We start from the raw sequence: 26468 nt of genomic DNA on the forward strand, positions 1-26468 counted from the left end.
CTGGTACTGAGCAGTCAGAAGAGTGAGTCCTTGAACTAAGACCAAACCCAGGCTTTTTGCTTTGAACACAACTCAAAATATAAAGGATTTTAAAAATCCAAGAAAATCCATCTTAAAGTAGCCAAGGAAAAGGAGAAGGGCTATAATTCTTCTAACTGTATTTTGAAAAGATGTTGCTTCTGCACCATTCAGTCCAGTCAGCACAGAATACAGAGAATGTCCATCCAGCTGGATTTTTTAATGGCTCAGAAAGGGATGTACAGGCTGCCAGTTCTAACAGGAGCTTTCTTATCATGCCTGGGTCCACAACTTGTGACTTTCAGTCAGCAGAAACAAGGAGTGAAGGGGACATCAAGCACTGTACAGTGGCCATCTCCCAGACTAGGAGCAGCTGGGAAAGCAGCCTGAGAAACTAAACTGACAATTTTATGGTGCTCTCCTTTACAAACTATTTGTTCAGAAATGTGAGAGATGCAAAGGAACAACATGCCTTTATCACATTAATGAGATTATTATGGTGCACACCAAAAGCCTTTGAGAAATTCCCTATTTTCATCCTATCCAGCTATATAACACTCCTTGCTTCTTGAGCTTCCAACTGTGAAACTCCACTTTAACACAAGATGTTGGTTTTATTAATTACACCACAAGTGATACTTTCTGCAACATCATATATTTCAGTTTCGAATCTATATCCGAATAAAGTGCTGAAGTTTAGGGAATACTTTTAGTGCATTCTGTGTAGTCACTTCTATAACTTCTCCAACTGGAATTCCTTTAATTTTGGCAATGTATTCAGCAGCAATGTAAATATTTTTGGGTTCATTCCTCACCTGGAAAACAAACAAAACCAATCAAATTACAGACCCCTAGAGATCACAAGTGTTTCAGATTCAGTACTTTCTGACACAACTTCAGTCACACTGTGGCACATGTGGCAGAAAAATGACATGTATCCATTCCTCTTGGATCAAGTTCCCTTGGTAGCTTCTTTCCTCTCTGTAACCACACTTAAGACTACTTCACTATCCTGTGCCAGCAGCTGACCTCCACAAGGTGTGGGTTTGGATGCAAATAGGCAGAAGTCCCTCCCTCCCATCACCTACCTGTTTTTCAGGCCCCAGTGCAGGAGAATCCGTTTCCAAGCACATATTTTCCAGTGGCAGCTGTTTCACAAGCTTCTGCTTCTTGAAGAAAATAAGACAGCCATTAAATGCTTTATGCACTTAAAACTGTGGGGGAAAAACATGAAGGGAGGGTATTCCCTACATTTAGAGACAACATCAAAAGACTTTGGTGCCACTGTTTACATTTTATCAATGATTTCTGAATGGAAGCAAGAACACCAGGAGCTGCTCAAGAAGTCCCTTCAAATTAGGGTTCTGCTGTTCTCTAAATATCCAAAGTACTATTATCTCAAAGCTGAATTCATCATTATTTATTAAATCATGCAGGTATATTGCAGTTATAGAGTTGCTAGTGCAATTCTAATTTGCTGTTTTCTGTGCATATAGTATTTGTGTACCTTTTCCTCCTCTCTGCTTTACCTCTCAACCCCAGTTTGTTTTCCTTCCTCCTAAGTACCCACGCTCATCCCCATTTATATCCACTCCTCATGCTCCCTCCACTTGAATCAAACTTTTTCCTCTCTTACTTTTCCTGAGCTTATCACAGAAAGCAATCCTGTCACAAAAACTACTCCTTCTCTACGTGACATGTCCCTGCTGTAAAACAGTCCAGTAACAGAATCTTCTGAAGAAGAGTTCACCGGAAACTGCAATAAAATGAGAAAAATCCCCCTTGTTTCTCAGGAACAGCTGAGCTGTTTTAGCCAGAATTCCCCCTCCAAAGTCCAGCTAAGGCAAAAGCCCCAGGCAGAAATTCAGCCAAAGTAAAAATGTGCAATGCATGGAGAAGGAGCAGATCCCAGCTGGAACAAAACATTACCTGTTCACTCCTTACAATGGAAGGAGGAATGGAGAAGTAGTATCCAGCTCTCACCCCTTCCATGGCTACAGATGGCTTCCCATCAAAGGCATGGAGCAACACCTTGGTAGCACCTTGGAGAAACAAAGCAAACCACATTCATCAGCAGGGTTACACAGGGCTGCCATGCCAGCTTCCAATGGGACCTTGGTCCCATACAGAATTAACACAGAAACTCTGCACTATTGCTCCTGTGAAAAATGCATATTTTATGATTGGCTTTTTGCAAATATAAAAATGAATATTATATGTGTTATGTTAGAAAGTTATGCTGTATTAATTCTCTTAAGTAGTGTGTTAAATATAATTTTAGGTTATAAAAATTGTTAAAATAGAAACGATGCTATGTAGGATACTTTTTTAAAGAAAGCACTCTCAGTGAGATAGCAGCCACAGGACACCTAAATCTTTCAGAGAAAGAGAATTTATTGCCCCATTATCAGAAGAAACGAACTTCTTCCTGCCTCAAAGGCACTGTTAGGATTCAGAGGAAGAAGTTGACGATGACCAGACAGAATCCTGTATTTGAATGGAATTTATGCATCATGTATGAGATGTATGAACATGAAACAGGCTATTGCTTTTAAGGGTTAATCCTCTGTTAACGGGTGTCCTTCCCAGAAGAAGGTACCCGGAGGTCCATAACTCTTTGTTTCTATTGTCTCATATTGTCCTAATTCAAATTGCCCAAATTATTATTACTCTAATTGTATTACTATTTTTATAACCATTTTATTACTATTAAACTTTTATAATTTTAAAAACAAGTGATTGGTGTTTTTCACACTCCTGAGTTAAACACACACAAACTGATGTCAGGACGTGGCACAACTGGAGAAATCCTGTTGGCCAAAGCCACAGTAGAGGAAAGGCATTCAAAGCATACCTTGTTCCTTCAAGAGATTAATGGTTGGTCTTCCAGCTGAGCGGGAATGAACATTTCTGCACAGCAAGGAGAGCCCTAGCATTAGGAAATTTAGCCAAATACTCTTTTCTTGCAAATACAAACAAACAGTATCTCGGGATGAAAATAATGAACCTATACTACAACTTTTATCAAGAAAAAGTCCCAAGGATGTATTTATTAATCCTTTCAGCTAGTGAAGATATAGGAACAACATAGCACAGACATGGAACATAAGGTGTCTGTACAGAAGTGCAAACATAAGGAAAATTCTACAATTATATCTCAAGCTGGAGACTGACAGGACACTTATGCCAGTTTAATCCATCTAAGGAAAGTTCTGTGGGCACTTAATAACCATAAATCCTGGGAAGTATTTCAACATGTTACTGAGACCTGGCAAATCCTCCTGGTATAAACAAAACCTACAATGGCAAATCCAGTCTTCTTGCCAGCTCAATCTGCTTGATCAAAACCTGTCTTTGTCCTTCCTTCTGTTCATCGGTGCTGGCAAATCTGGGAGTGAAATCTAGTCCAACCTACAGTACAAAAAGAGAAGGGAAAAGTTTTATAGACCTAACACTTAACAAAACCATAATTAGACATACAAAGGCATACCATGATTCAAAACTGCAAAACATTTCAAAATATGAATAGAGACTGCAATTAAAATGAGCTCAGCTGCAGCTTAAATTAAAAAAATGCATTCTCAACCATAAGCTTTTCAACAATGAAAACATTTGTGGGTAGACAGCTACTAACAAGGGTATTTAACATTTTAGTCTGCAACTGGTTTTCTGGGGGTTTACATTCTATTGAATATTATGTCAGATTAAGTCTCAAATATGGATCTCCAGTATAAGCAAAATTTCTGACCTGAACCCATAGCTTTAATCCAATCTCTAGCAAAAATTACCCATTAATTCTATACTTTTTTGATCTAAACATGTTCAAATGTTTGTCAAAGCAGTCCCATTCACAGTTAGATGAAGAGAAATTCTTCATATACGGTACAACATGGCAAATTTAGCTACAAAACTCTGCCAAAACCTGCTTTTTCTGGAGCCAGTGCAGAAACAGATGTAAGTCCCTCTGGTACTAACACACAAATCGAGGCAGACTCCATCCTAAAGCCTCAATTCATTTATAAACAAATGTAAGACAGCAGACAACAGATGGATACAGATAGATGAAAGATTAAATAAAAGAACTGTACAAGTTACTGTGGTGTACTGAAATCACAGCTTAGACTAACTTTGTCAGAGAAAATGGCAGGAAGGACCTGCCTTTGGGTATAACATGAGAGAGCATAAGTATGTAATCTTCCAACAACTCCAGCAGCATAAATTCCATCTATTTTCTAATAGCAATAACAAAGGAAAAGAAGGAATCAATCAAAGCTATAAAGGAAAGCACATTAAGAGAACTACCAATCAGACTTAGTGCTTGTTCAGGCTGATAGCAATTCTTATCACATGCAGAAAAACAAGCATTGACTCAGTTTTTGTAATTCCAGTGACAGCTGCTGCTGGAGAGATTTAAACAAGTTATAGAATTCCACTCACTTCTCCAATCCCCACCAATTTGTCTTTGTAAAGTTCTATAAGAGGCAGCGCAGCATCCAGATCCTGCAAGAATAAAAGATGCAACTCTCACTGCCCTTACAAGAGGAAAGGGTTATGAACCCAGCATTATGATAAAATTGGTATTTCCTTCGCTGTTCTGAAATTCTGTACTTCTCAACTTGCCATTACTGAGAGCTGTGCCATCAGATTTTAGAAGTCTGAAGGATTTATCTTCTTCATGTAATAATCATTTCATTTCATATCTTCATTACACATTATAATTACATTCTGTATCTATATCTATCTCTCTCTATATATTAATACGTATATATATAACTCAAAACCTTATTCTAAATAGTCCTGAGCTAATTTTTCACAATAGCAGCAGAGGTAATTAAAACAAGGCCCAAAAATAACTTAGTAACATTAAATAGCTGCAGACAGCTCCCTGAGATTTTTAGGATAAGGCCACAAACAGTTGCCTTCCAGTTCCCATGTTAACAAAGGAACATCTGCACATGTTGTTTGCTGTAAGCAAAGCACACTTGGGATTTCTAAAACCATTTCACTGCAATAATACAGCCAGATAACTCCAGATAACAATTCTGCTTTAAGGGCTAACAGGGACAAATGGATATGCTGAGAGAGGCTGGGATTTGGTCCACTGGGTCTCCTTGCATGACAGAGGGCAGAAAAACCACTGGGCAGAGCTGAAGGTAAATCAGGCAGACCGGAGCATCCTGTCGTCTGTACTGAAAAGTTCCAGCGGTATTTTAGAGGCCGCGTTTTACCTTCAAAGTAACACTGCGCTGCTCCTCTGGAGAGATCTCTTGAATTGGGTGAACTCCCAGGCATGGCAAGACAAACCCTGGGAATCTAGGCATGGAACAGATAGCGAGAGGGTGAAAGACCACAGAGACCCTAAGTTTAACGCCAAGAGCTCGCAGAGAGCGCAGGTTTAAAGCCAAGAAGGGCCGGCCTGACTGAGGGGGGCAGCGCATCCGCCGTCAGTCCCCAAGGCGCGGGTGGGCGCGGGATCCCGGCCGAACTCGCACCTCTCGGACAGCTCCACGACGCTCCGGAACTCGCCCGCCTGCTCCGACACCACAACCAGCGCCGACACGGCCGCCTGCGGCACACAGAGACCCCAGGCCCGCTGAGATCGGCGGGGCCGCGGGCAGAGGGTCCCCTCAGGCCGCCCCGCCTCACCTGCTCCGCCGCCCGCACCACGGCCGCCACGTCCTGCAAGAGACACGCACCGCCTCAGCCCGGGGCCGCGCCCGACACCCACTCCCCCCGGCCGCCCGCCGGCCCGCCGCGCCTCACCGGCTGGAAGCAGGCCGCGGCCAGGTGGCAGTGACAGTCCACCGGCCCCGCCATGCCGCGCCCGGCGGGAAAGCACCGGGCGGCCGCGGGTTCCGCTTCCGGGCCGGCATTTTCCCCGCGTCCCGGGCGGGAAATGGAGGCGCCGCCGGAGCCCGAGGCGGCGGGCGCGGGGCCGGGGCCGGGGCCGGGGCCGGGGCCGGGGCCGGGGCCGGGGCCGGGGCCGGGGCCGGGGCCGGGGCCGGAGCCGGGGCCGGAGCCGGAGCCGGGGCCGGGGCCGGGGCCGGGGCCGGGGCCGGGGCCGGGGCCGGGGGAGGCGCGGCGGGACCCGCGGGTGCGGTGCTGCTCGCGGCGCGGGCTGGGCGCGGTGCTGGAGCTGTGCGCGCCCTTCGTGCGGGCCCTGGCGCAGGGACAGCCCGGCGGGGCCGCCGCCGAGGCGGACGCACTCTGGGTGAGCGGGGAGAGGGAGCGGGAACGGGAACGGGAACGAGAACGAGAACGTGCCGGCACAGGGCCCGGCGGGCCCCGCTGGCAGCGCTCGGCAGCCGGGGTGAGGGGCAGCTTGCCCCGGGTGGCCCCCGGGGGCTCTTCCTGCGGGAGGGATGGATGGATAGATGGATGGATTCACGGATGCACCGATGGATTCTCAGTCTGCTCCGTGCCTTGCAGAACTTCGAGACAGCGGTGCGGGAGAACGTCACCATTAACGGGCAGCCCTGGGAGGAGGCCTCGGATGACTCCCGGCTGCAGAGCGGTAGGCGTCGGCTTCCACTCGCTTCCCGCTCCCTGGGTTTGGCTTGGTTTGGTTTTGTCCAGAGGTAAAAGGGGCCCGATTGAAAGGGGAGGTTCTGACTTCATGTATGGAAGTAAAAACTCATTCCTAGAATAACAGAGCGTTGGAAAAGGCTGCCCAGAGCTTGTTTCCAGCATTGGAGGCTTCCAAAACCCCTCTGGAGCAACCTGTTTTGAAATGGGCTTTGACTCTGCTGTGAGCAGGAGGCTCTGGAGGGCCCCTCCAGCCTCAGTGTTGGGGGCAGTGACCAAGATCTGTCAGAGGACCCTAGGAGACTCTCTGTTACTGCTATTGAATGTACAGATTAAGTGTTGAAAATTATTTCTATATAAATATGTGTAATAGAAACAATGTATTTTTAATTACTGTCTTTTGAATAATAGTAGTGGAGATTCTTGGTAGTCTGGTGTCCAAAGAAAATTTCAGTGCGGTCCATTCACTCACCTGTGTTGGCTTTGGGTGGTCTTTGCTTGCAGTTTAATGCTTTTTGCAGTTATATTGAACTGTGTTTTGGTCAGGTTGCTCTGAGCACACATGGTCTCTGAGCAGTGTGATCTGGTTGAAGATGTACCTGCTCATTGCAGGAGGCTTGGACTAGATCACTTTTAAAGGCCCTTCCAACCCAGACTATTCTCTCATTCTGTGAAGTGTCTGCAGTTGTAGTTCTAGAATGATAAAACTCCAGCTAGTTTGACTACAAGGTCAAAAATGCATGGAACTCATGATGCAAAATGCAAAACTGAGACACTGTCATCTGCCCACAGCTGCATAAAGCAGGTGTAAGGACTGTATTGTGCTTTTTAATTTGATAGAGATTTACTCATGTGCCTAGCTCTGATCCAGTTTGAGTCACCAAGAGATCTGTCAGTTTGTGCCTTCCGTATTTATGTTGATCAGTGGCTTAAGTCTTTCCTGTCTATATTTAAATGGTTTCATGTTGATCTTAAAACAAACAACCAAAACAAACTCACAGACTCCTAAAACCTTGGCTTTTCCTTCCTGAGTTTTGTAATCACTTGATTCTGCACTGAGTGGCCCAGAGAGGGTGCTCAAAATCTATTCTTTACCACTAGATTGAAAACATTGCATGGCTTGCAAGTTATACTCAGCACATTAATGGGAACAGTGGATTTTAATGTTAAACTGCTTATTTGTGCACTGTGTGACGTAAAATCAGTTAGGCTTCCAATTACTGTTTGTACAGTTGGAGTTTGTTTTATGCTTGTAAATCACACAGATAAACCATTTTTCTCCTTAAAAGATAGCCATTGCTTCCTAAGACATTCTTCACAGATTCAGTGTTCATAGGGAAATACATTTGTTATTTTTTCCCCTGGATGGTTCTCTCCCTCTCCCCACCCCAGATCATTTACTTCAGAATAACTGGCCAACATCAAGTTATGCTCCAATCTCTATACTCTCTTAGCAAGGTGATTCGAGACATACATTTATTTCTATGTTGATAATTCTGCATGATTTTTTTTATTTGAGATCTGAAGCTTCTTTTTCTTGACAAGTTTGTCTCAAAAAAAAAAAATTGAGAATTCCACAGTAACTGTGTGTGTTTGTCACTTTCAGATTCCAATATTAAAATTCTGGAGGATCAATTTGATGAATTAATAGTAGAGACAGCAACTAGGCGTAAACAGTGGCCTAAAAAGATCCTGGTGCATGCTATCGAAACCATGAAAGCAGAGCAAGAGATGTTGGTGAGTAACCTAAGACTTCCAGAAAACCTTTGCATTAAGAAATCAATCATCCAATGTTGACCTTTAAGCTTCTTCCCATGATTGCTTTTGATTCTTTATCATAAAATGAAATTGCTTTTTTTTCATTAACTGGTTCTGCAGTAACTAAGGGTTAAACTTAGTAAGTTTACTAAGGGTTGCTACAAAGCATTGTGGCTGTGTCTGAATTGGGTCTGTGGCACAGAGAAACTGTAGCACATTGCTTCAGCTTGGTGACTCAGGATTTACAAACCAGTAGGCACCTATTTATCTTCGAGTTCCTCAAGTCCTTGCCCAAGGGCTGGACTGGCTGAGGTTGAGGTGCTAAATGTTACACTACGTACAGATAGATAGTATCACATGCAGTGTACTACTTTAAAAAATGTCAGTGGCTTCCTAAGCACTTTTTTGGAGCTAGTAACTACTTCAAGTAATAATTTTCAGTAAAGCAAAAGGCAGTGTGGATTAATGAATCAACACAGTAAATTCTGTGGGATTTTTGACACACAGTGTAAAGTAATTACTGGCATTAAACAAGCCAGTTGTGTCCTCAGCTGCTGGATTTCTTCCCTGAAGTTATGTTAGGCCTTCCTTTTGCTTACCTCCTGATTAATTAGAATTCCTTTGGCAAAAAACAAGAGGCTGAGGCAGTCAAACACTGGCACAAGCTGCCCAGTGAAACTGTGCCATCTTCATCCTTGGAAAGATTCATGGAGACACTCAGACGTTGACTGGATGAGGTTCTGAGCCAACCTGCCCTAGTTGGCCCAACTTTCAGGAGGGTGTTTAGAGGTCCTTTCCAACTTCAGCTATTCTATACTAAAGCAGACAGGGAATTTTTTTGGAAGTTGTGTAGGAACCTGCATTGTATTTCTGAGGACTAAAATTGAGTAATGTTAACTCTCTAGGGTTGCCAGGCAGAGATGATTTACAGCAAGGAAAAGTGCATGGGTGCACTTTCATCTTACACCTGAGATATTTTCTGATATATATTGTCTTTTGTGATCTCTCTGTTTAGTCAGTATATTAAGTATGTAAAACAAACAAAATCAACTTAAATAAAATATGCTATTGAATAACACCAAGATTTAACAAGACCTTTTAATGTTTCTGCTACCTGAGTGCCACAGTGGGTTAGTTATTTGGAAAGCCTACCATACTGCTTTTTTTTCTCTTGTTGATCTCTTCAAAGTTTACACCACCACAACTAGACGATTATTTTAATTAGATTTGTCTGCAAAAGTTTAGTTTATCCCCGGAAGAATATGTAGAAATATGTGCAAGAAATATGGAAAGCCTAGTTTATCTCTGTAAATGGTTCTTTTATTTTCATCTCTCAGCTATTTTTGCAAAGGTACCAGTGGTCTCTTGGTTTTGGCTGAGGATTTCTTGTGTTCTTTCATCATCATAGCTAAATGAGTGATGCTTTCTGAGGCATAAAGAGCAGCCATGAAGATGTGATTTATCTGGAGAGAACCAGTCATTTATTGTGGTGATTTCCTTGTAATTGCCAAAGCAGGAGATCGTCCTGTGGGTTTTCAGTCAATATGGTCTGTAGAGTTTGCAGCTAGTGCAAGCCATGTTTGTTCTCCTGCTTGGAGCTGTTACTGCAAACTTGCTAAGTTGTGTGGACTGTGAAAAAATTTCTCCCAAACTACAGCCAGGAATAATTAGCTTTCCCCTACTTGCTGTTGCCTGAAGAAGGTTGAAGGACAGCTCCTGAAGTGGAGAGCGCTAACTTGCAGATGATCTAACTTCTGTTCCCTTGGCCTTGCTTTGTTTCCTTCTTCCCTGTTAGCTGCTTCTAATTGCACCTTTAATGTAACTGAGTATGGGTTGTATTCAGTTATTGCTAGTTTGCTTCATGTCTCAGTTAACTGATATAAGGGGACAAGACTCACAGTTTGTGAAGCAGAGTGTTCTTAGTTCTGTATAAGTAATTGCAGGGCTAGAGTGTAGTTGTTTAAGTACTTTTCTTTTTCTTAGCTTTTTGTCTTAATGTACCTTTTGTTGGAGTTTGTGGCTCTGTGAAAGCATGCTGGTTCTGTGAATGGCTCTTGAGAAGCTAGAGCAGCTCATTTTCCTCAGTCATGCAGCAGGTGGCAATGCTTCTTCCAAAATGCCTGGATGTCAGTTCTCATGCTTTAATAGTTAGAATTCTGCAAACTAAAGCAGATTTCTGGAGATGTGTTTACAGTGAGTGTAACTGTGTTAACCAGAATGCTATTTTCAGTAGCTAAGTATCTATAATCTGTACCTCTAATACATGCTTGATCTAAATAATTTCACCAAAATCTCCATTGTTCTGACTGATATATATCTATATATATATATATATTAGATATCTATTAAACCAAGGAGGTATTTCACAATTTTATTTTTTTTTCAATATGCAGAAGCTCTACCAGCCTGTGGTAAAACCAGCAGACATAAGACCTCAGCCTTCTCAAGGTAAAGATTTTGTGGGGATGGCAGCTGTACTGAGGAAACACTGCCTCACTTACTGGCTAACTGTAAATGTTTAACAAGTTTTCTTTCTTTAAGCTTGTTTAAAATTGGCTGTTTATAAATTAACTAAAAAGCTAGAAGTTTGTCATAAGTGAATGTATTGCTGCCTGAGTTTCACCATGTCCATTTCTCTCATTCTGAGTGCTGCCTGCAGTTAGGCACTGTTTTTGAAGGCAAAAAGCTCTCTGTGTGTGTGTGTGTGTGTGTGTGTTGGGGAGAAATTGTCACACAGCTACCCCCAGAAGGCTTCCTTACTTCTTTCCTTCATCACTGGTGGAGCCAGGTGGGGAACTGATGGATCACTGACATTGTACTTCATCTGTTCTTGTGTTCATTTTACGCAAGTACTAGAAATGCTTCAGCCTCTCTTCCTAATCAGTCATTTCCTTCAGGGAGTTGGTGAAAGCTGTTGTGTAGGACTCAGTGGTGGCAGGGTTGGCTCTCCTAACTTGCCAAGTAGGACAGAGATTTAATCCTGCCTGTGTCACTTGTGAGGGTTGATGAAGGAACAGAGCTGCAAACAACGTTGTAAGTTTGCTGCATGCTTTGGGAAGATGCTTTGTACAGACTCCTTGGAACAAGGTGGTGGGTTTTGCAGTGGATGATTGGGATGTCCTCTTTTGAAGCTGGCTTTAATAAATGGGAAGTTTTGTGTTACCTGTTGTTAAGTATTGAATAATGACAGAATTCAGCAGTGCAGTTCTAATTTGAAAAGTGAGCACCCTCACTATGAATTACTGCACATGATGTAACAAGCAGTGGTGCTCAGAGTTTGAGGAGCTGAGCTGAATCTTCAGTTCTCACCCTGCTGATCTGACTTCATTCTAAACATCATTTCCTCTTTGTAGATGTGAGACATGGCTTCCAGCAGTGCCAGCCTGTGCAGCAAAGCAGCCAGTAGGAGCAGTACGGTGGTCACTTTGTATCTGAGTTCCTTTTGGTTTCTAGTGTCCAAATCCAGGCTTTTCTGATGTCAGTCCACTACTTGCAAGTTAGTAGCAGCTTGCACTATGATATTGTGGTTTTGAGTTTGGTAACAGCAAAGTTGTCGCTAAGATACCATGGAGTTTATGGAGCATTTTGGTATTATGTAGTCTTTGGGAAGTTTATGTATCCCACTTTAGCAAGTACAGTGGCCAGAAACCAAAAATGTTTAGATTACTCAATACCTTTCATTTCCTTGTTTCATTTCCCTATGTTTTGGAAAGCCTTGAACACCGAGGAATATAATGCCATCTATGTCAAGCCAAACTCTTGCAGGCAAATTTCACTTAACTGTGTCTCAGTCTTTCTGTACAATAATACAAATAATTATTTCTTCTTTCACTTCACTCCATCCTTACCATTTCATAAGGTCACCAGCCTCCTCATCCCAATACTTTATTGTAAGAACGCTGCATTGTAGACATATCCTTCTTTTAGAGAATGCCCTTCCATAGGGCTCTGAGATGAGTTTAAAGAGATTGCTTCTGGACTTCCAATTCTTCCAAACTGAATGATGGTGCATTTCAGTGTCCATGTTCATGTAGGGATCATGTGTTCCTAAACCAGCTCTGAGCAGCACACTGGATACATGGACAGTTCAACAAGCACCATCCCTTGGTGGTTACCATGTTTCAGCAGGGAATCACTGTAACCCTGAGCTGGAATTGCAGTGACTGATTCTAAATGCCTTCAGCCGCACTGCAAAGATTGACTTCAAAACAGAATGCTGTGTTTAACTCTGACAGGGTTTAGGGGTGTGTGCACCACCTGACACTGTGTCCTACTGCAGGCACTGGTGAAACCCTACAGAAAACTAATAGTAGTGGAGGTGAGGCTCCTTACCTCCCAAAAGCATGCTAGTCTGCTCATTTTAAGTTTTGTGGATGGAGAACATGCAAAACAGTTTCATAATAGGCTAGAGTTTAACTCTTGAATACAGAATTAAAGTATTGATGATCTTATCATATTGCTATTACAGTCAGATTTATGCTGGTGTTCTGCACCTGCTGCCTGCTTCAGTGTTTCTGAAAGCTGGGGTTTTTTTTCTTTCTTTATTAGCACAGCAGAATTAATACAGTTCATGTTATTTATGCTTGGTTCTTTTTGGTGTTGATGCTTGATAAGTTAAGCCAGAAGAAAAAAAAGCAGCCTTTATTGTAAAAGCCAACTTGGAGAAATAGGAAGATTTATTTGCCCTCCTGAAAATGGGTTTTCTAAATCTTATGTTCCCCACAGTGGTGTCTGTTCTCTGTGTTCTGTGTGGGTTTTATCAAATGTAATATGAGCTTAAAAGTTTTGAAAACAAATCTTTCTATGTAATTATTTCTTTACAACTGTTCTCTTATTTCAAATACTGGCTTTGTGTTTTTTAGGTAAGAACTTTGGGGCTTTCTGTAGTTGGGACTGCTAGCCTCTACTGCAATTTGAGTGATAAAGAGTACTACTAGTGAGATATACCATGCCAGCTGTTGTCCTCAGTGTTACAGTGAAAGGGATGTGCTGCAGGTGTTGGTTTTATACGGGGACTTTACTGGTTTTCTGTCCATTTTCTGATAGTGAGTAGTGGGGGAAGGGGTTATGTTTCAGAAGTTGATTTGGGCTGTGTTTGTCTGTAGATGCTTACATCGCAGATCTGAAGCAGGCAACAGAGGTGGCATCCAAACAGATCAGCGAAGCAATGCAGGTGAGACCTCCATGTGCTCCAAGAGAAATATGTTTTTATCTTCTTGATCTGGTAGTATGTCACAAAACAGGAGTTCTAACTCATCTTCCATATAGTTCAGTAGAAAAAAAGCCTGTGTGTGTACCTAGGAAGCAGGTAAAGCATTGTGTGTGTAAAGCATTCCCCCTCATGTGGTAGTAAGGGAGATTACCCAGGAAATACTTGCACTGCAATTTTGGAACCTGCAGTGTCTGAAAAATAGAACATCTTTTGAAGACTTGTATGACTTCATCTAGAGTATGACATTTATTACTTCAGCACCTGCTTAGGCATCAGCTGTGGTGTTCCTGTGATACTGCCTGAGCTTAGAGATATCACGAGGGAACACTTCACCTTGGCACACTCTTTGCATGGTTTCTCAGTGCAGACACCTCACTATTGGGGTGGTAGCTCTGCGTTCACAGCCCTCACCTGCCCTCCTGAGCATCATCTCTGCAGACACTGAAGCTTTTGTGCCTGTCAGAATCTCATTAGCATATTGCATGCCTTATAACCATTGTTTTTCCCATGTAACTTGAGATCCTCGGGTTTGTTTTTGCAGTCTATCCCAGCACTCATAGAAAAAGCAGAAGGTTTTTCCCAAGCATTGACTTTGCAACCAACCTTGGAACTCTGCAAGCTGCGGCAAGAAGTCTTTTCTGGTTTCAAGGTGAAGGAGGAAAACAATGTCCAAAATTCAGTACCACCAGGAGAAGTCACACCAACAGGAACTGTTTCCAGTAAAAATCCTTATGTTTTGCTGAAAAGAAGAAAAGCTGCAGATTCCCCTGGGAGAAGGCGCTACCCACTGCGGCGGAGGAAGATCACTCTCAGTGCATGAATTTCTCATTTTGTGTTTTCACATTGGAATCTCAGTTGTACTTTTGTTCCATGTGTTCCATCTTTTTTCTTAGAACTCATCTCCCCTCAGTGCTATACATGGGAGCTTCTTTAATTAGTCTTTGACCTCTTAAATATTTCTGCTTTTGCTGACATGATATATGGTACATGTACCAGTACCATCCAGTATCCAGCAAGTGTATTTGCCATTTAACTCATTTTTTGCTCTTATATTGCAGTTTTTAGCTTGAGTCCTTGTGCTTCTCAGAGTTCATGTGCATGCTTTATGTATGTGGGCAGTCTTTTAGGAAACCACTAACTGCTCATTTACATTCAGCATGTCTCTAAAGAGGTTGGAGAATGTCTAGTTCTCCTAATGCACCTTCATTGATTACTGAGGCATGTGGCTTTTATATTTATGAATTAATTGACACTGCAGCATATTGAAATCACCAAATTCGATGTGATGTTGGAGTTTTAAGGAAGTCTGTGCACACATGTGACATTAGTCTTTGCTATTCTACCTTTCCTGAATGTAGGTCATTTAGGCTTATTTATAGTCATGTTTGTTGAAACTTGGATTTTTAATAATTGTATGTATTTACTTGCAGTGTGCTTTTCTGAACACATATTCAACCATCAACATCTTAGGGTCTGATATATCATTTCATGTAATCCAATTGTGCACCTGGGGTTTTCCTGAGCAATATTTCTACCCAAGAAAGGATCTTGACTTGGGTTATGTTTGCATTTGTGTTGTTTGACTAAACTTTTAAGATCAATAGAGGCTACCAGTTAATGGTATTCACTTGAGCTAGCTTACTTTTGTTTTCTTTACTCATTAGTGCCTAGAATATTGGAAATTAGTACTAAATTGAGCCTTGTGCCTTAACCATTTATAACTTTTTCTAGTTTATGGTTGCATGTGCCTGCAGTAAATACTCCTGTTTAGTATGTAACATATTTGTTACACAGTAAATGGAGGGGAGTTTTAGAAGCTTTATTAATGGCATATTTGGTGCTAAGAAGACAGGTCCAACCTAATGTCTTAAGAGACTGAGAGTTCTCAAGAAAACAGATTTTAGCATCATTTATTTTGTAAATGTGACTGTCTGTACTGAGACTTTGTATATGTAATAATATGTAAATATTTTTCCTGACCTTGTATATACAAATGTGTGTTTTTATATGAAGTAAATTAAATCAATTAAGGAAGATCAAAGCTTCAGATAATATTGTCAGTTCTAATCCTGGAATAGATGGTGGCTGAGCAGTGAGTGTACTTCAGAGGACATCTGTGTTAAATTCTGCCTTGAGTAACTGAAGTAGTTCCATTTACTGCCTTTGAACTCACAAGTGTTATTAATCTCAGGGCTGCAAAGTTTCTCATTAAGAGAGGACAGGATGTGAGAGGGACTGGAGCTGCAGGGCTGTGGGGTGTGTGGCTCAGACTGCTTCTCACACAGCCCCTTGCTATTTTGAGTGCCCGCGCTCTGTGCGGCGTTGGAAATCCCTGCTACAGCTTTCTTCACACAGATCCTGGCTGGTGCTGGGCTAAGGTGAGCCCTGCAAGATTCTGCATGGGTACTATTACAGTGTTTGGCCATTTCCTCTGTTAATAGGAAGGTTTTCTGCTCTTCTCTGCAAATGACAGGCAAGTACAGAAAATAGCTAGGAATAGGTATCTCTTTGAAGAAGTTCCATCAGAAATAGCTGGGGTAGGACAAACGCCATAAGAAATTAAAAGGGAAAGCACTGTGGTTTAAGACTTAATAAAGAAATTCACACAGTGCACGTTTCTGTTTAGAGACTAAGGGATAGTTGGCCTGCACAGGATTTCAGGTAAGTGGGAATGGATGCTCTGAGTTAGAGCACTTGGTCTTCTGTTCCATAGCCTGTGTTGCAACTGCAACCGGGTGGAAGAAGAAAAATGCATCTGGAAATGCTGGCCAAGTGGACTGTGTAAAGAAAAAGATAAATTATTCAAGATTCCAAGTGCAGTGTATAAACTAGGAATTTAAAAATCTGATGGCTACTTTTGGCCAAGCAGCACTGGAAAGAGAGCCTCCCTTTAAATGCAAGTTCTGTGGTGAGCTAAACTCAACATGAATGTTCAGCAGTTTTTCCAATGGTTATTAAAAAATTCTACAGCCAGTGATACCTGCAACTAGCTGTTCTTCCCATTGGCAGAAACACATAAAACACTTCATTTTTCCCCACTCCAGTAGCCTTTTGTCCTTCAGTTAACTTTTCATAGGAATTGGCAGTGTTGTGCAAGACATGTCTAATCAGGCTTCTACTGAAATGTCACAACAGCCAAGCTTCTTATTTTTAACTTGGGGCGAATTGGTATTGCATCAAGAAATGTCTGGTAGTTTTTCTTTATATAGCCTTTGAATTTTGTAAGACAGCTCAACGGTGAGGGATGCTTGGGTTCATTTGCAAACTGAGTTTGAATTTCTTGGCCTTTGGGGCGAGACAGAACATCTCACTGTTAGTGTGTCCTGTCTGCAGTGTGCTTTTTGCTCATGAGGCTAGGCTATCCCTGGCCAAGAAAAACTTGTAAATTGGAGCAGCATCCACGCCTGCTTTTGCTGTGTGTACTTTCTGAACAAAGAGGATTATGAACTCTAAAGGGGAAGCTCCTCTTCCAGAAATCTTCACATGGACCCAGACATCTGTTTGGAAGCCTGGGTGCTCTGAGACCCATTTCTGACATGTGCCATTCTCCAGGGGAGCCATGCTGTGCTAAGCTATGATCAGAAACTAGTCTGCATACGTGTAGGCTGCTTCAGTGCTGACAAAAATCACTGATAAACTGCCATTATAAAAGGCAAGCTCAGCTGACTAAGCTGCTTTCTGGGCTGGTTTTCTCTCCTGCACAGAAACACTCTGCCTTTACTGCTGCACTACCTCGAATTACTGTGTAGGCATTTCTACAGATGTACCAGAGATAGCTTTAATACTAAGTAGAAACTTGTTCCCACAAGCAAATTTTGACTTGTCATTTCCTTTGTCATTTGTTCTGAACAAGAACAGACTATTCAGGCTCAAGGGGACTGTCCCCTGGCTTGTCCTATGCTTGTGTTATCCTGGAAACCTTATTCTGCAGCTGCTGGGAATTACTCAGAGAGGTGGATATTTACTCAGGACTAATAAATTCTTGGTGAGCTGCTCATGATTTGATGCTGTCAGGTAGCTGGTGCAGGTGCCATTTGCAGCAGCATTGCTCCTGGAGCATGGAGTTCAAAGTCCCTCTGTGGAAGGGGACTTTCTTTCCCACAGATCACTCCAGAGGGCTGTTGAGGTGTTTTATCCACATGGTTCATAGCAAGAGAAAATACCTGTTCCCTGAGCTTGTGAAAATACTGCCTTCTAGTCCTGTTTATTTCAACTGAGCTAAAGCTACAAAGGCAGCAAGATGCCAGTGCTCTCTTTTTCAGCAACTGTCCCAACTACGTCTCGTGCACTGCTTCCCTTTAACTGCATGAGGTGTAGTTAATGCAAGATTAGGCTGTTTCAAAGGAGCAGTTGAGAGCAATTCACCCCCTAATAGCTCTCTGCCTGGTGGCCAGGGCTGCTTTCCCGGAGGTGCTGGTTTGGATGCCCTCAGCTGGAGAGTGGCACTGAACCCACACCTTACTGCTGCCTCCACAAGCAGCCTTTGGATGACAAAGGGAGAAAGAAGCAAGACTGCTTTTGAAGAAACCAGGGAATGCCCTGTGAGATGCTTGGGAGGCCCAGCACAGTCTGGGGCTGCAGGTTAGGTCAGGGTATATTGGCAAGAGTGTGCTTCCCAGCTGTGGTCACCAGCCACCTTCCCAGGGCTGTTAGGGCGGCAAGACTCACAGGGACTCGGTCCTCCTGTGTTAGAGAAGCTCTTGGAAAAGTGCAAAATCAAATAAATTCATGGATAGCCTGGAGGGCTATCAAAATCAAATAAATTCATGGATAGCCTTGAGACACAAGCTGCTTTGAGGTGTAACAGCTGGGGAGAAGCACTACAAACCAAGGAAGTCATGCTCAAGTCTTTTAGTCACAGTCCCAGAGCCTACCAGGAAACATGTGGCAGAGCACGGTGTCACTTTGACTCTTGGACTCTTGGACTCCAGCGAGCATGGTTCCCTCACCTTTAGCATGAACTGTTAGCCACATCTTCCTGGAAGGATAGTCTATATTCACTCAATTTGCCAACCCTCTAACTTCATCTAAGCTGGATGACTCAAGCTGCTGAGGAAACCAGAAAAATAGGGATGTATCTGATTTATGGAGATACCCGGGGCTTTGTGACCGACTGCCCTGCAGCTTGGGGGCACATACCCTCCTCTCATGGTCATGTGTTCACCTCTGTGAGCTGAGCACAGCCAGGAGGGTACAAATCCTTTCGCAGAAGAGCAAGGATGTTGAAGTAGCTGTCAGTGCAAACACCCCCTTTCAAAGCATAAGGCCAAGGTAACTGCAATTAAAATGCAGGAAGGCGTTCCGAGAGGTAAAAAAAACAGTGTTCTGTTAAAATACACTCGACAGAATAATGGAAGAGAAAGATTTTTGTCTGCAGCAACTGTATTTCCAGAATTTTTTGTCTGGCTTTGCCTTTACAAGAAGTCTGTCGCATTTCCTTATTATTTAAAGGAACAGGGTGAGTAGCGAAAGTGAAAATCGCTGTATCCCAGCACGGATGCCGTGTCCTCACACCCACGATCCCGGGCTGAGCTGGCTGTTCCCCATGTGGAGCTGCCGCCGCTCCAGAGAGCGATGTCGCAGGAGCGCGGCGTGCAGGAGCGGCCGGAGGTGAGCGCCGGGGGACACACGGGGCCAGGCGGGCTCCGGGGCCGCCTGGAGAGGGGAGAAACTGCGGGGACTTCATTTCTGCAGGCGAAAGAGCGAGTCGGGCTGCCCGGGGGGGCGTCGAACCCAGCCGGCCCGCGGGGCTGGGGCTCTCCGGGGGGATTTTCAGGCAGCTCCTGCCCGGCAGCGCCGTGACCCGGACTTTCCGCGGCTCGCGGCGGCTGACGAGCGCCGGCGGTCCCGGGGGGCGGTCCCCGCGGGGGAGCAGCGCGGGATGGGGCGGCCGGGTGGTCCCGGCTTCCCGGTGCAGGCGGCCGCCATGTGAGGGCCATGTGGGCGGCGGCTCCGCCCCGGGCCGCCCCGGCACCTGGCGGCGGCACCCCCGGCCCGGGGCGGCGCGTCCCCTGCCCCGGCCCGCCCCTCCTGCCCTTGTGCTCCCTTTCCTCCGCTCCCGGCAGTCGCACCCCCCGCGGGCCGGGGGAGCCCTGCGGGCGGCTCGGCGGCGCCGGGATGTCCTGCGCCCTCCCGCCGGCGGCGGCCAGCGCGCTGTCCCGGGGCGCGGCGGCCGAGGGCGGCCAGCAGGTAGGCACCGGGCGGCCGTGGGCGCTACGGGCGGGCACATGGGGCTGAGTCACGCCGGGCAGCGCCGCGGCGGGGGTACCCCCTGCCCCTGAGCATCGGCCCTTCTTTTCCCGGGAGGCGGCCGCCGTGCTGGCTCTTCCCGGTGGGAGCGCGGGCGGTGCGCGGAAAGCGCCGGGGCACGGCCGGGCAGCGGCTTTTGCCCAGCCGCGGGCAACCGGGAAGGGAGCAGCGCTTTCCTCCCCGCTGCTCGCACCTCCGCCCGTCGGCCGCGCTGGAGCGAGGCAGGTGTAAAGTGCTGCCCGCCGGCAGAGCGGGAGCGCCGGTCCCCGCTCGGGTACACAGCTCCCCCCAGCAGTAGCAATGCCCCTGCCCGCGGGGCTCTGCGGCATCCACCGGCAGCCTGCCGTGCCCCAGCTTCCCCCAGCAGTAGCAATGCCCCTACGGTATCCCCCGGGCAGCCTGCCGGCTTCCACCACTCCACTTCGGCGCCGAGGGATGCGCTGCTGTTTGCAGGGACCATGCGGTCTCTGGGAGACCGAGGATCAGCACTGTAAAGTTGGAAGTGTTCGTTCTCAGAAAGTTACACACCCGACTTCAAGCATCTTCTGTGTGCACCTTGCAAACTAGCAAAGTGTTTCTGGCTGATGTCTTGCAGAGTCGTGAAGAAGATGACAGAAAAGTAAGGAGACGAGAAAAGAATCGAGTTGCTGCGCAGAGGAGCCGGAAGAAGCAAACGCAGAAAGCAGATAAACTTCACGAGGTGAATGGGTACTTGGTGCTTTGCAGGCATGGCTTGGGTACCAAGCACGGGACTTTACAATAAACTGGAATTCTTAAGCAGGCATGGGCCTGTTTTCACATAATCCTGCTCAGAGAGCTGTGGGTGTGAGGCACAGAAGGCGTGCTGTGGGATGCCTGGTTGGGAATTCCAGACACTGATGCTGCTCTTGGACAGTGCAGCTCTGCCTTCAGTGACACTGCTAGGAAGAGAGAGACATGGTCCAGGCCCTTGCCTCATCCTCCCTCTTTTGCTCTTCCTGTTACCCACAAAGAATGGGATCACAGGGCTCCTTTGGGCTAAACCAGAACCATTTTCTTCTGTAATAGTGTTAAGCTTGTCATGTTTGCTGTGATGGTGGATGAATTCTTGCTGTCTTACAAGGTAGAAGGTGATGGAAGAGGAGGGGACCATACAGTGGCAATGCTGGCTTAAATCAGTTCTAGAACTGTGGTGTCATCAACAGGGTTCCCAGACATGCCCAGCTGAAAAGGCTTCTAAGGAGCTTGGCAACCTGCAAGTGTGAGAGCTCGGCTTGGCTGGCTGTTACACTTGTATGCTTTGAAAAGTAACAGTGGGTGCTCAAACAGATGAAATAAAAGTAATTGATTCTTCCAGAAGCTCTTAATATCATCACAACCTGGTGTACTTTTCTTGTGTCCCAGTGCAAATACTGGAGGACACGGATCCCTTTTTTCTCACATCACAGTGCTCTTGTAGCCAGGAGTCAGCTTTTGGGGCAAGTGTCAGTTTTGCAGCATGCTGCCACTGTGGCTGAGTCAGTTGCTCAGCTCTGAAGGTTCATCACGGGCTTTTTTCTTTCTCACTGTGGCAGGATTTGCCAGCAGTTAGCAGAGACTAAGAGGGACAGTGTGGGGAGTTTTGGGCTTGGTTTTTCCCAGATCTCCTCTGAGTCAGCGCCTGAGAAAGCCAGGTGCAGGGTAGTTCTGAAAAGGGGTAAGCCCTGGCTTTTGTGGAATCATTTTTGGGCCCTGTGCCATCCTGCAGCCTCTCTGATGTTCCTCCTGAACTTGAGGATCTTCCTCGTTCTGGGAATCTTCATTTTGAGGCACACAGGTTTTGCCAGCTGTAGGAAGATCTGGTTGAATAGACATTCATTCTTAGCAAGAACAACGTGACAGTTTCACCCCTGAAAATGAGACTGAGCAATGGGACAGCAACATTTATTCCAAAACCCAGGACCATGGGGTTTGGGGCAACAAGAGATGAGCAGAATGACAGTGGGGGTCAGACAACTTGGCTGGAGTTTGCCTCCACTGCTGTGTTAGGAGGACTGTGCCTGTTTCACTCTGTGAGAGGTGGCTCAGGGGTGTGAGGGAGGGCCAGGAGCCCAAAGTTCTGCAGCAAAGGGGAGCAGAGGCAGTGCCAGGCTGCCCAGAACAACATTGCACGAGAGCCTCTCCCTGCTGCCTTTTCAGGCACGTGTAGGCTTTGAAGTTTGCTCTGAAGCTTTCCCAGGGAGGTGAGATTGAGTGGGTGGATGTTGAGCCTTGGGCTAGCAGCAAGACATCCATCTGCAGGTTTTCAGTGGGCTGCCTCTGAACCTTCAGCTCTCTGCTCTTTGGGATGGGAAGGCTTAGAAGCAGGGACGCTTGAGACACACAGTTATCAAAAACTGTGACACAGGAGTCTTGCATCCATCACATGGATGCTGCAGAGCAACTCAAAATTCCTCTGCAGTTAACAGCAGCTTATTTATTGCCAGAGAAGCCTTAGCTCAAAAGCAGCCAGGTCAGGGATAACCAAAGGCAGTGGTCTGGCCTTCTGGTGACAGAATGAGTCTGGCCTCAAGCTGGCATGATGCTTCCCTCCTCCTGAGTTCTCGGGCTTCTCAGAAGGTGGCTACAAGCTCTGGCAGGCCTGGAGGAGAGCACTGGACATGCTATGCTAGCCTGGATAAATGGCTTTTCCCTGCACTGCCCTGGGGCAGGGGCTGCCCTTCTCTCACCAGCAGTGCCAGGCACCGCGTTTTCCCAGCACCTCTTGGCAGTCAGTGCTTTCATTTTCTCTGATCTCACCGTGCAGAGTCCATTTTGGCCCTTCCCATCAGAGGCAGCCCGGGGTGGAAGAGGCCTCCAGGGAACACAGCCATCCATGCCTGCAGCCCTGGGCTCCTGGGGGACTCTGAGGGCAAGTGCCACCTCCTGGTCTCTAGGGCTGTGAAAGGAATCCCAGTGTGGTCAGGGCACAGGTTGTAAAGCACTTGCCCTGTTCCAGCACCCCGGCTGGGTCTGTCTTTCCTCTTAGCACTTTGTAAGTTGTAGTAAGAAACCGCACTGGTTTTCTACTGTTAAGTGAATGTACTCAAGGTGGAAGCACTGAAAGGAATGTTTTGACTGTAAGTTGTTGGTTTTTTTTCTTTCCCCTCCTTCCAGGAATATGAGTCTCTTGAGCAAGAAAATACCTCCCTGAAAAGAGAAATCGGAAAGCTAACAGATGAAATGAAACACTTGAGTGAAGTGTTGAAGGATCATGAAAAGATCTGTCCACTATTGCACTGCACCATGAACTTTGTGACCATACCAAGGCCTGATGCACTTGCCAGCTGCCTACCAAGATGAGTGCTCTCCTCAATCACCTCTCAATGTGATTTGTGAAAGTGCCATTAACAAGAGGTTTCAAGAACTGCCTAGTGTGCAGTTCTCCCATTGAGGAGGGCTGGACTCGACCACACAGCTCTACTCCACGATGAAATGTTACAGTCTTCTGAATCTCAGCAAAACACCACTATGGAAAAAAGACAATTTGAACAGCAGCTTCTAACTTGGTAGACTCTTCAAGCCATGGTTTTGCCTTTGGAAATATCAAAGTGCTGTGCAGCTCACTATGGAGCGATGGAGTGTAGACAGGGAAAGGTACCAACCTCAGCCTGGGATGCCTTCCTCCCACACATCCACTGCCAGTAACCCTTTGTCACTTGTCACCCATGCCTGTCATGATCTGGCTGCTGGGTTTTATCTCTCTAAACAGGTTTGGTTAATAAAAGTGATGTCTCATCTCTATAATGTTCTCCACCTTCTTCAATAATCGATGTCTTTATAGCATCTCTGCTTTTCATTTGCTGGTCAATGCCAAAGTCTAATGCTAATCTTCCTGTTAGTTGTTCTGTTATTTACTTATTGCCTCTTCATTGGTTCCTCTTTTGAAATGTGTATAACAAAAGAGTTTTCTTAGTCTTTAATATTCCAAATCACCAGCCCTGCTGGCATTAGTCCTTGGAGTGTTTTATATCCTAAAATATGGCTTGGTCAGTTTCTGATTGTCTGCTCTGTATGGAAGAAAAGCAAACAGAGTTTGATGGTTTTAAACATTGTTTTAAAAAGCAGATTTTAAAATCTACTCTTTTAATGCACCCATTGGAAATGAACAAGTATCTTCTTCCTTCCTTCATCTTGCTTATTGCCTCTGGAAGATTTTGTCTGTGGATTGAGTTTTGCTAAGCATTTTGTTCTATGCCCACACTGAAGGTGTTTGATAATTGCTTGAAAGAAAAACATTCTGTTTTCTTTTTAGTTACAAAAAGGAAGTACGATTTCAATGTTATTGAGAAATGCACAGAAAAATGTGTTTACTTTCTCTGAAGATTCCTAATAGTATCAGCCTCTTGAAATGTGGATGCTGTAGCTTGGGAACCAGCAAAGGGTCTTTTTCTCACAGTATTTCGCAGTCAAAGAGCACCTTTGGATAATAAAAATCTCCTCCCTATTGCCAACTCTCTCACTTCAGCATTTTGAATTTTTTTTAGTTAAACTCATGGGATTAATTTCTCCCCTCACCAGGATCACAGTATTTATCAGCAGAATATGATGTGAAATATCTGGATTTTAATTTTTTTAAAACTTTTTTTTTTTTAAGTTTCTTTAGTAGAATGGTGCATTGCTGATCACTGCCAAGACAGAATTTGGGAAACCATGTAGTCAACTCTGCCTTCTAAAGGGCCCTCTTTTACCACTGTCTTAGGCTAGAAACTCCAGATGAGCTGTTGGCTTCTTTAAATTATGGGTTAGGTTGTTCCCAAGACAATTTCCAGAATTTGCATCTGCAGCCTAAATGCTCTCTTCAGAGTTCCTTATGGTCCCATAAGAACTGAGTCATGCCACAGAGAGAATCTGCTGCAGTCCCTCCATAGGAAAACAAAAGTCTCAGTACAGTTCAAGATTCACATTTTGGGAAATGTCCTTGAAACTGTTCTGTGTGTCACCCTTAAGAATGGAAGCTATCCTATGAATATTCATCCACACACCCACATTCCCTCAGGCACTGGATGCCACTGTGTAATTTGAGCAGAGTAGAGGTGTAATGGAGAAGGAGTAGCATGGTGGAAATGAACAACATTCACTCTGGCAAAATGTGTCACAATTTATGATGAAGGGAGAGAGGCAGTGTTTCATATCTCTTAACTAGGTGTGTGCAGCTGACTGGAAAGTATCTATTTGAGGTTAGGACTCTATAAAGCTGGTCTCACATATGGAGCCCTGTGGCTCTCAGAAATGGGAGGAAAGATCAACTAGTCCAAGACAGTCCATCCCAGCAGAATCCTTCTGAAGACTTTTGTTCCACAGATGCTCTCTTCTAGAAGTAGAAATCTAGTTCCCTGTGTGGAATCCTCCTCCTTACACATGTCTTCTTCTAAACATCTGCCTAGAAACTGATTCCAGCTTATCACTTGGTGTCATATCCAAGTTCTGTGGTAGACTCCCCATCAGTAAGCACTGTTCTTGTTCTGCAGTTAAAGTTTTAATCCATGGTGTCTGCACTGCAGTTCATTGCTTTATTAATTGTATCATCTCTATGCAGAGTGTACAGGGGAAGACAGCAGAATTCCCAGCAATGTTGTGTGATGAAGACAACAGTCTAAGTCCAAGACTATATTGCTGCTCCTTGGAAGGGTTGGGAGCCCTGTGGGAGCCCTCACTGTCCCCACTTCTTTCCCACAAGCTCAGGGTACAGCTCCACCTCTTCCTGTGCATCATGTTCATTAGTAACAGTAGGGCATGGGTTGCTTCTTCCTCCATCTCTTGCATCACTTTTTCTCCAAGGAATATTTCCAAAGGGCCTTTTGCATCACTCTTCTATTTGATAGAGGCACTAAGGCACTTCACCAATCAGTATGTCGTGTGACTTATGTTCAAAGGCAGCTGGGAGCCTCAAGTAAAAGAAGTGAGCAAAATTAGTATCCCAAGCCACTTAAGTCCAACATTCTGATATATTAATAGAATTAATGTGATAGCTGAATCATGAGATGACAAAGACCATGAGCTGGTAAAGCACAGGCTTCTGTGTCCCTACACATAGAGATTATACTTTTTGCAGGAGCTGTTCATAAAGATATTGATTTACAGGAACCTTCAAAACAGAAAGCATGTTCTGGAGCCTGGGATAATTTTTACATGAATAGGGAACCAGAAAGGAGAACAGAAAGGAAAAAGCCCATTTGTTAAGGAAGCAACAGAAAAATTCTTTTTCGGATCCAAACCTCTCCTTTTGCAGCAGTGTTACCCCATGAAAAAAAAAGGTTTCACATCTATATATGGCTAAAGTCCCACTTGATGTACTGTAGCTTCAAAAAGCTTCCAGTTGGTTTGACTTGTTCCCCACAAAAATGTGGTCTGTATCACATCCACATGATTTTCAGATGCAGGTGAATAGGGAAGATCTTTTCTATATTGAGATGATGGTTCATGTGAGGTGCACTGTGAGCTGCAGTCTTATTTGTGGATGAGGATTGTTAACAAAGCTGGATTTTGCCTCTTAGGTTCACAGTGAAGGTTACAGTTTGTCTAGATTCAGTGTGGATTTCTTTTTTTTTTCCATTTACTATGAGTCTAATGAAGAAGCAAAGTGCTTACTGCAAACTTACAGACAAAAGTATTTCTTTTAGGAACAGACTGGGTCCAATTCAGCTATTTATCTATTATTTTCTTTTGGGTTTAGTTGGGTCAGATTGAAAATGATTATATTTTAAAA

At 44.8% G+C, this 26468-nt stretch overlaps 3 protein-coding genes across 7 annotated transcripts; 2 read left to right on the forward strand and 1 right to left on the reverse strand.

Moving 5' to 3' along the window:
* Positions 1-219: 219 nt before the first annotated feature.
* TATDN3 (TatD DNase domain containing 3) lies at positions 220-5848 on the reverse strand. Of its 5 annotated transcripts, none has more exons than XM_066546443.1 (10): positions 5782-5848; positions 5665-5697; positions 5511-5584; positions 5247-5331; positions 4456-4518; positions 3320-3429; positions 2873-2928; positions 1948-2060; positions 1107-1181; positions 220-833 (listed from the first exon to the last, which is right to left on the reverse strand). In XM_066546443.1, the coding sequence occupies exons 1-10, from the start codon at positions 5833-5835 to the stop codon at positions 690-692; spliced, it is 807 nt and encodes a 268-aa protein (XP_066402540.1). In that variant the 5' UTR covers positions 5836-5848; the 3' UTR covers positions 220-689. The 5 variants fall into 5 exon arrangements, with proteins under 5 accessions (XP_066402540.1, XP_066402539.1, XP_066402538.1 ...); XM_066546442.1 differs by having other exon boundaries at positions 1107-1184; XM_066546441.1 differs by having other exon boundaries at positions 1107-1187.
* NSL1 (NSL1 component of MIS12 kinetochore complex) lies at positions 5794-15554 on the forward strand. The gene is made up of 6 exons (XM_066546440.1): positions 5794-6229; positions 6448-6532; positions 8150-8280; positions 10695-10749; positions 13407-13474; positions 14055-15554. The coding sequence occupies exons 1-6, from the start codon at positions 5834-5836 to the stop codon at positions 14331-14333; spliced, it is 1014 nt and encodes a 337-aa protein (XP_066402537.1). The 5' UTR covers positions 5794-5833; the 3' UTR covers positions 14334-15554.
* Positions 15555-19010: 3456 nt separating this feature from the next.
* BATF3 (basic leucine zipper ATF-like transcription factor 3) lies at positions 19011-24168 on the forward strand. The gene is given in 4 exon segments (XM_066547844.1): positions 19011-19083; positions 19086-19123; positions 20358-20462; positions 22877-24168. Coding segments are annotated over 4 exon segments (402 nt in total). The 3' UTR covers positions 23063-24168.
* The last annotated feature ends 2300 nt before the right edge of the window (positions 24169-26468 follow it).

This window comes from Molothrus aeneus, chromosome 3 (genome assembly GCF_037042795.1).
Source record: "Molothrus aeneus isolate 106 chromosome 3, BPBGC_Maene_1.0, whole genome shotgun sequence".
Classification (NCBI taxonomy): domain Eukaryota; kingdom Metazoa; phylum Chordata; class Aves; order Passeriformes; family Icteridae; genus Molothrus; species Molothrus aeneus.